This window comes from Nicotiana tabacum, chromosome 11, assembly GCF_000715075.1.
Source record: "Nicotiana tabacum cultivar K326 chromosome 11, ASM71507v2, whole genome shotgun sequence".
Classification (NCBI taxonomy): domain Eukaryota; kingdom Viridiplantae; phylum Streptophyta; class Magnoliopsida; order Solanales; family Solanaceae; genus Nicotiana; species Nicotiana tabacum.
Window position 1 is genome coordinate 152,171,332 of NC_134090.1, and position 9,254 is coordinate 152,180,585.

The 9,254-nt window shown below is 37.3% G+C and overlaps 1 protein-coding gene across 1 annotated transcript; it reads right to left on the reverse strand.

Annotated features, from left to right (window-relative positions):
- Positions 1-4,499: 4,499 nt before the first annotated feature.
- Positions 4,500-8,781, reverse strand: LOC107806945 (protein SMAX1-LIKE 3-like). Its single transcript, XM_016631221.2, has 4 exons — positions 7,500-8,781; positions 6,372-6,612; positions 5,225-5,813; positions 4,500-5,055 (listed from the first exon to the last, which is right to left on the reverse strand). Exons 1-4 carry the CDS (start codon positions 8,666-8,668, stop codon positions 4,688-4,690), a joined length of 2,367 nt encoding a protein of 788 aa, XP_016486707.1. The 5' UTR covers positions 8,669-8,781; the 3' UTR covers positions 4,500-4,687.
- Positions 8,782-9,254: the final 473 nt, after the last annotated feature.

Sequence of the window (9,254 nt, forward strand, 5' to 3'; positions counted from 1 at the left end):
CCATTGATTTAGTTCCAGTGATGAGGGGTTTTTCGGGATGTGCTTCCTGCTGCCGGGCATGATGCCGGACAAGGTTGTTGATTTTGGTATGGATTTGATGTTGGGCACCGTATCGTATGGCACCGGCGGAGTTTGAGGAGTTGAAGGAGCAACTTTAGGAACTCCTTGATAAGGAGTTCATTGGTAGACCTATATGGATGTATGTTCTGCATCGAGACGGCTTTGTTGACTTCGAGTCGCTATTGGCGAGGGATGTGTTGATTCGGTTGTTATTGAGCTATTAGTGCTCGGAGGTGATATATGAGTTACTTTTCTATGTGGTGAGGCGCTATAATTTGTTGGTTATAGGCACATGTGGTGCGGTTCCATCGGGGTTTCATAGTGGAAGTCGAGCGGGAAGAGTACTGGGTATTGCTCGGTGGATGACGTATTGGTTATGTCCTTTCGGGTTTGTGTAATGTTGTGTCAATTGCTTCGCGGTGGTTATGATGATTGCTTTGGTTTTAGACATCATATTGCGCATGTTTGTCGATTTTGAGCATAGTGACTTGAGGTGTTTCATGTAAATGAGGTTGCGCATTGGAGCAAAGCTATGTGGAGGTATGATCCTGCGGGTTAGATTCGTGTGTTCTGTTTCTATGATGTGTGACGGGTTTTCAGCATTGTGTGTGGTGGTACTGGTGAGTTTGCAGTACTGCTATTTCATTTGAGTCATTTTCATGATTTGAGTACGTTCGGATTGTTGCTTAATGGTGCGCGGATTGCACGAGTTGTGGCTTTAGTCTGTATTGGGGTGTCATGTCACCAGAGTAGTTGTCCTAGATTAGATGAGATCGTTGGGATCTTTAATGAAAACAAATGGATTCGATTTCAGCATGTTGGAAGGATAATATCGAGGTTCGGCTCAGAAATTCTCTATGGTCTTTGCCAAAGGAGAAGTAGCTTCATGAATGGTTGATCTGAGAAATGGTTATGGCTTACTACATATTTCATTTATCATTGGTAGTATATGAAAGTGTTGGAATGAGACTGTAGTTGATAAGAGGTTTTCTATCGGTATTCGGTTGTTGTGTGCAGCTACTGTGATTAGAAGTTATCGCTACAAGTGTTTGAATTATGTGGTATATCATGTAATTGCACCTAAGGTTGCAGGTATGGGTTACTACCGCTTGGTCGGGCTTATTCAGAGTATAGATGTGAGATTCTGATCTTGTGGATGATTTCAGAAGTGGAATGGGGTTCTAAGATTTATGGGCTATGTTGGATTGTGAAAATTTCAGTTACATTATGTTATCAGACATATATGACATAGGGTGACGTGGGATCACCCCCGGGTATGTGCATGGTAAGGTTACACAGCGATTTGATGGTTTTCGGAACAACTCTAGGCACGTTCGAGGACGAACGTATGTTTAAGTGGGGGAGGATGTAACGACCCGACTGGTCATTTTGAGCTTTTGCCCTTCGCTCACCAGCTCTCGGGCTTGACTAGCCCCGTGTTATGTATATTGATTTATGTAACTCGTCGGTTTTGGTTTTCAGGGTAATCGGAATGAAATTGGAAGAACAGTCCTCAGTTTGAAGTTTAAAATTTGAAAGATTTGACCAAGTCTTGATTTTTGGTATATGATCTCGGATTGGAAATTTTATGATTTGGTTAGCTCCGTTAGGTGATTTGGGACTTAGGAGCGTGATCAGAATGTGTTTTGGAAGTCCGTAGAAGGTTTAGACTTGAATTGGTGAAATTGGAATTTTGACAATTTCCGGTTGATAGGTGAGATTTTGATATAGTAGTTGGAATGGAATTCCGGGAGTTGCAGCAAGTTTGTTTTGTCATTTGGGATATGTGTGCAAAATTTCAGATCAATCAGACATGGTTTGGTAGGCTTTTTGATCAAAAGCGAAATTCGGAATATTTTGGAACCTTAGGTTTGATTTCGATGTGATTTGATGGATTCGATGTTGTTTGAGGTGTTTCGAAGATTGGTACAAGTTTGGGTAGTGGTATATGATGTGGTTGTGCTCTTGGTTGAGGTCCCGGGGGCCTCGGGGTGATTCCGGATGGGTGACGGAAGAATTGGAATTTAGTTATTGCAGCTGAAGCATTTTGGTTTCTGTCATAACCGCACCTGCGATTGGAAGACCGCAGGTGCGATGCCCGCAGAAGCGGAAGTCAGCCGCAGATGCGGCCAAGCAGAAAATCATCAGGGATCGCAGAAGCGGTGAAAGCGACGCACCTGCAGTAGCGCATGTGCGAGATTCTAAATGCATATGCGTAAATTGGCAATTAAGTGAAAACCGCATATGCAGTGGATTTGGCGCAGAAGCGGTAAAAGGACCGCATGTGCGAAAATGTCTGGGTCAGAAAGTATAAAAACTTTCCCTTCGCGATTTTGAGTGGGTTTTCACCATATTTCATTCGGGAGAAGGCTTTAGAGAGCTAATTGAAGAGGGAACCAAAGGATAATCACGTGGATGTAAGATTTTTGACTTCATAACTCGTTTATATGCGATTAAAGGCCTAATTAGTGGTGAAATTTTGGGAAACATCAGTGCAAAATGAGTAATTAGGGCTTGAGATTAAGAGACATTTAAGTGGGGATTTGAGGGTCCATTTGAGGTCCGATTTTGATTTTCTTGATATGTATAGAATCGTGAGAGGACAAGGATTCTATTGATGTAATTTTTGTCGGGTTCTGAGGCATGGGCCCGGGGGCCGAGTTTGAGCAATTTCGGGTTTGATGTTGTAAATTGATTATTTTCACATGGGCTTCGTTCCCTTAGCATATTTTGACGTTGTGATTCTGATTTGGATAGATTCTACGCGAGTTGAGGCCGATTCGAGGAGCAAAGGCATTGCGGTCTAGAGTTTGGACCGGATCGAGGTGACTAATGATTGTAAATGTAGTCCTGATGGTATGAAACCCCAGATTGCACATCGTTGTGCTATATTAAGGTGACGCACACGCTAGATGACGAGCGTGGGGTCGTGCACTATTGGGGAGCGTGACTTAGTTCATCCCGAATGATTGTTTTACCACGTATTTGATTGAAAACTATTTGCTATCATCACGTTTTGGGATGAATGTTATATTGGGCCTCATGCCAACTATTTGAACCCTTAGGGGATTTTTATTTATATTTTTCTCACTGTTTTGACTTTATACTTGAACTTAGTCATGCTATATTCTATTGTTTTCATAACTCAACCATGTTTACTCTGCTTTAATACTTAAATGAGATTTTAAATGATATTTTGGGCTGAACATCATGTTTTACTATTGCCCGAGTGGCTTGTGAGAATTTTGACTGAGTAAGGCCGAGGGCCTATGTTGTGAGGAAACACCTGATTATGATTATGAAGCCGAGAGCCTGAGATTTATATGCCACGAGGTGGCTTATTGATATGAGGCCGAGAGCCTAGTGATGATGCCACGAGATGACTTGATATTGCGTTTGGGCCGTAAGGGGCCCCTCCAGGAGTCTGCACACCCCTAGTGAGCGCGGGTACCATTGTGATGTGAGATATAGCCCGAGGGGCTGGTGTTGTTCTATGATATTGCCCAAGGGGCGAATTTTGTTGACATTGTGCCCGAGGGGCGATCCTTTATGTGTTTGTCTTTCCTAGTTTCCTGTCATTTACTTGCTTAATTGTTTAAAAAGGCATTTCATGAAGTTTAAACTGAACTAGAATGACTTTACGTATTTTCACTGTTTTAACTGGCTTTTACTGCTTCCTTATAGCCTGTGATGTGCCTTACGTGATTTCATATTTTTCAGTCTTTATTTATGATTATTACTCACTGAGTTGGAGTACTCACTTTACTCCCCGCACTCCGTGTGCAGATTCAGGCGCTTTAGGTCCCGCTAGCGAGTGTTGATGCTTCCAGCTCAGGCGGATTCGGAGATTCTCTAGGTAGCTGCCGGTGTTCGCAGCCCAGAGCTTCTTTCCTTATCTTACTTTTCTCTGTTTTAGCTCTGTATTAGACTATGTAGACTCTTCAGACTTGTAGTATGTGGATAGATGCTCATCACTAGTGACACCCCGATATCGGGCTGTGTTGCTTTTACTTCCGCAAATTGTACTGTATTATTTACCTTATTTTGGGATTTATGATTATGATTTCGACTTAGTTTTATTACTTAAATTGTTATGAATGAATTTGGGAATTGTGTCGGCTGACCTTGTCTTCACGAGAGGCGCCATCACGATCGAGTCCGGTTTGGGGTCATGACATTATATATGTTATAACATTTGTATGGCTAGCTATAGGACTTTTATAACTTATGATTTTGAACATGTCATAACATTTGTGCGACAATAAAAGTACTTGTTATTCAGTGTATAATGAAGAATTCAAATTAAAATTTAAAAAAAAAAATTATAATAGTTTCATCTGCTTAACGGACTAATAAGGAAGTAGTATTTTTTTCTTTGAATAACGGAAGTACAACATAAAATATGAATGAAGAAAGAAGTTATATAACTCAGAAGTGTATGGAAGCTAAAAACTCAGCAGTCTATTAAAGAGATCAAAGAGGTGTTAATATACATTTAGTTCTTCATTAAACTCTTCATCTAATCTAATCAAAGGGATCTTAATTAAAGAAAAACAAAAAAAAAGTACCAAAAAGTAGTCCTAGCCTAGGGTGGGGGAAGCCTAGAGTTATTTTTCTCACTTAATTCTCACAAGAGTTGAATATTGAACATGACTTGTTTGTCCACTGCCTCCAAAATCCCAATATCATCTCCATTTGTTGCAATATTCAAATCCAATGAAGCTTCATTTTCTGTTTTTTCCTCTACAACATCACCATTACTCTTCTCAATAGTAGTAGTAGGAGAATAGGGTCTTGAATCCTCACAACTAAAAATAACTATGGAATCCTTAACAAACACTAACTCACCATTAGGAAGGGTAAAGCTTCCACTTTCAATAGCTTTTTTAATTCCCTTTTGTGAGAAAGAATCAACTTGATCCACATCTTCCATAAAAAACACACGGCTCGGATTTTCTTGGATTGCATCTGCAAGCCTCTCTAAATAACTCTTACCTGTTGAGACATAATATAATTAAAAATATATAAAAAAAATATTTCTACGTGTTTGATCCTAGAAAAAGAATCAGGTTCACTCGTATGGGGCATGTTGAGACATAAAATAACAGCTTAAACTTTTAAATAAGGCGATCATATGACGATCACATTATTCAACGGTATGTACCTTGCTCGTCTCTAGATCTTTTATTACTGACTTCTTCAGTTGAATCATCAGCTCTTAATGTTGATGATGAAAAGCTGCTAAGTCCAATGGAAATGAAGTTATCTTGAGAGCCAAAGATAATTTTAGCTAATTCCCTTGAGATTTTCTCTTTTCCTTCAGAATCAGCACCTAAGAAAAAAAGCCAAGTTTCTTCCTTTTTGCCTCTACACTGAAGAATTATGCTTACAATATCAGGGATTATATCTTTTTGCCATGGAATTTTTTTCTCCAATGCCTTGCAAATGATATTCATGTTCTCTGAATTAAACTCTTTGAACCTATTTAAGCAATCCATATTGTATCCACCCGTTTCACTTGAGGAAGCTGAATTAGGACTTGAATTGGGATTGGATAAAAGCTCAGGCTTTGATTCCAAGAATTGGTGTTCTTTCTTTGATTGGTTTGATGAAGATATTGAAGTAGAGGAACGAGGAGATGATAATGAAGATAGAGTGCCAAAGCCTTTTTCTAGAAAATTATGATATTGTTTGTGAATGCAATTGCAAATAGAGTTCCACTTCTTGCAAAGATTTCTCATTTCTTCAGAGTCCTGCAACACCAATAAAAAAAATGAATTTAACTTATTCGTACTGCCAAGTATTTAAAAGATTTTACACAATCAGGTCACTATAAAGAAAATTACACGTACTATCTATAGTAAGAAAGTAGGTAATAATCTTGTACAAATGGTAGCTCACGTGTTATCATAGATAAAAATGTACTCTCTACGACTCAAATTATTTGTCGTGTTTCTCCTTTACGCACCCCTTAAAAAATATTAAATAAGAAAGGTTTTTGAATATTTTACCCTTATTTATGTCTTACATAATTAAGGTATCTGTAGTCTTCAAGAACAATTAATATTAAGTGTAGAATAGGAAAAAAATAATTAATTTACTTTTGAACTTCTAAAAGAACAAATTGAGACAATTATTTTTAGAAACCACGACATATAATTTGAGACGGAGGGAGTACTGATAATGTAAAAAAATCTTTACACTATTAGTGCATAACTTAAATATACCAAAAAATTAGTCCCTTTAGAAAACATTTTTGGTGTTCAAGATTTCATACTTAAACAAGAATTGTTAAGGGAATAATTAGAAACCTGATTGTTGTTGTTATCTTGTGTATTCACTTCCTTGTATTTTTGGAGCCAAGAAGGCAAACTTGGGCTGCTGTAAAATGTAGTAGACTCAGTTTTGACTACATTAATGCTTTTGGCTTCTCTGTTGAAGTTGGCCAAACAATCAGCACAGCAAGTTAGCTGCTTTTTCACTCCATCTCTAACAAGTGACAAGCTTGAACCATCTACTGTTGTCTTGCTTCTAAACTGAGTATGCAGATCACTGGAGAAATGAAAGAAGAAAATTAAAAAAGATGATTAGTCAAAGAGATATATAATTTGAAGAAAGTAAATCAAATAAAACACTTAATATTGCTTTTCTTTTACTTTTTCTTTCTTGAAAAGTAATGCAAAAAGGATTAGCTTATATACACTGACGGTGTACAGTATTTTTACACTATCAATGTATTTTAAGATGTTGTAGCAAGTAATTTGCCTTATTTTCTATTCCGGTTAAATCACAATTACAGTGGGTGGTTACTTGCGTTTAGGGGTGGCAAAATGGTTCAAAGAAAATAGTTAACCACCCATATTATCCATTAAAAATGGGTTGGATAATGAACTATTTAAAAACAGGTCAAATATGGATAAGAACCATATTATCCATTTAGAAAATGGATAACCAATAGATAACCAATGAGTCTAACCTAAAGCCTCAAATTGGGGGTTCCTCAAGTCAGGGGGCTAAGAATTCTCCCAAAAGTGATCCTATGCAAGAAGTCATGTCCGTCGGTTAACCCGTTTTTTATCCGTATTAAATATGGGTCGGGTCGGATAATTTATCCGTTTTTTCATTACTCGTTTTCGACCCGAACCATATTCGACCCGACTCGCCCATTTGCCACTCCTACCTGCAGTTATCTTTTAAGTTACTTGATCATAATTTAAAAATTCTTTTACACTATTAGTATATGATCGGAAACAGCCTCTCTACCTTTCCAGGGTAGGGGTAAGGCTGCGTACAATATCTTACCTTCCCCAGACCCTACTTGTGGAATCCACTGGATTTTTTGTTGTTGTATCATTATATGAACGTTTAAGACATGCAAAAAATGGCCGATCCATATTATAAATGGTAACAATAAGGAGTAATGTTTAGGAAATATATACCTCTCAAGATTAAGGCTAAGATCCAAGCTGACAACAGGAATTGTAAGAGGATGAAGATCCCAAAGAGTCTGTAGAGAAGGACAGCCACTTTTACATTTTACATAAGTCTGAAAACTGGCAATTCCCATAAGCCACAGCCTTCCATTTTCCTTAATTCCACCACATAATAATCTACTTAGCTCCATTATCATGTGCTCCACAGGGGAATAATAACTAGTATTATTACTTTGCTCATTGTATTTAGTCCAAAACTCAGATATCCATTTTAGATCACCTAAGTATAAAACAACCCCTTTATTTACATAGCTTCTAAGTAAAGTCCTAAGCTCTCCAAGTTTGACCTCAAACTCTTCTCTTGAGACATTTCTCAGTGTAAAAAGTGGGACACTGATGAACTGCACATGTTTCATATTTAATGATATATCTCCTTTATCAAATTTATCTATAACTCCTCTAATAACCCCTTCAGCAGTAGCTAAACACTCTCCTAAAATAACTATGTTTTTCCTTTTCTTGTTTATCATTGCTTCTATTACACTCATCACATCATCATTCCTCACTTGATCACCTAATGTTGTTTGAGACATGTTGGTATTTCCTAGGATAATTGGTTTTGTACTAACACCACCAACTTTTGAACAACTATTTAAGGAAATTGCTTGTTCTATATTGGTTTTTAATTGGATACTAGAAAAACCAACTTCTCTCATTACTCTACTAACACTTGGATCATCAAGAATTGAAATAACAAGTTGTTCTATGTCAACTTTAAGGGCTAAAATGGGCTGCTGCTGCTGCTGTTGCTGGTTTTCTGTTGAGCCGCGACGTTGATATGCTTGTGCCCTTTTAAAAGCAGCAACTAAAGCATTAGAAAGACAAGGAATTTGAGCATGAGGCTCAAAAACAGGACTAGAAACAGATGTAGGTAACCTATTGAGGGCTACATTGAAACAAAGTTCAAGAGCTTTGTATTGAAGTGGATGAGAATGTAATTGAAAACAAGCTTTTTTCAAATGCCCTGAAGAGGAAACTAACATAGCACTAGCTATATGAAGAGGAGTGACATGGGAATGGCCTCTTCTTTTAGCTAAGTTCAAAGCTTGTTTTACTATGTTTGCACATTCAGTAGTTAGTGCTTGTTGGAAAGTATAATTACCACCGATTCTCATTTTTTGCTCTCTTTTTTTGTATGATCAAAGATGGAGAAGTATATTTTATGAATTCTTGAATTTCTAGGTAGTAAGAAGGGTAGTGGGAATTGTTGGTGAGAGTAGAAGTGAAGGGAATTAATAGAGGTTTTAAAGAGGGGATTTTGTGCCTTTCTTGTGGTTGTTAGTTTTGTATGGAAAAAGTGGAAAGCATGTGAGGCAAAGCTAAATTGTCTCTCTTATTGTCTTTTTGGCTTTTCTAAGGGATAAAGGTGGATTGGATTACTGGAAGTTGGACTGCCTAATCTTTATTATGGAAAGTAATTAATACTGCGATTATGATATATTCAAGTAATGTGTAGTAAATATAGTGCACTAAACCTTTATGAATTTAGTTTGTGTTTCGTGCATTGACAGTGTAATGTAAAATTTACCTACAACAATATTTTTCATATCAAACTTGATATGATAACTTAAAAAATAAAAAAATAATTGTTACAGTCAATTAAATTGTACTTATATAATACGGTAAAATTGCTTTATTTTATCAGTATATATAACTTAAACTCGTATGAAAAGTCATGTTAGCTTTCCCATATTTATAGCT

Bases quoted from the DNA above. Each gene is read 5' to 3' on its own strand.
- LOC107806945 (XM_016631221.2), bottom strand. From the start codon at position 8,668: ATGAGAATCGGTGGTAATTATACTTTCCAACAAGCACTAACTACTGAA. The intron at 6,613-7,499 runs GTATATATTTCC...TCATTTCTCCAG, and splicing joins CTTAGCCTTAATCTTGAGAG to TGATCTGCATACTCAGTTTA. The intron at 5,056-5,224 runs GTACATACCGTT...ATGTCTCAACAG, and splicing joins AAGATCTAGAGACGAGCAAG to GTAAGAGTTATTTAGAGAGG.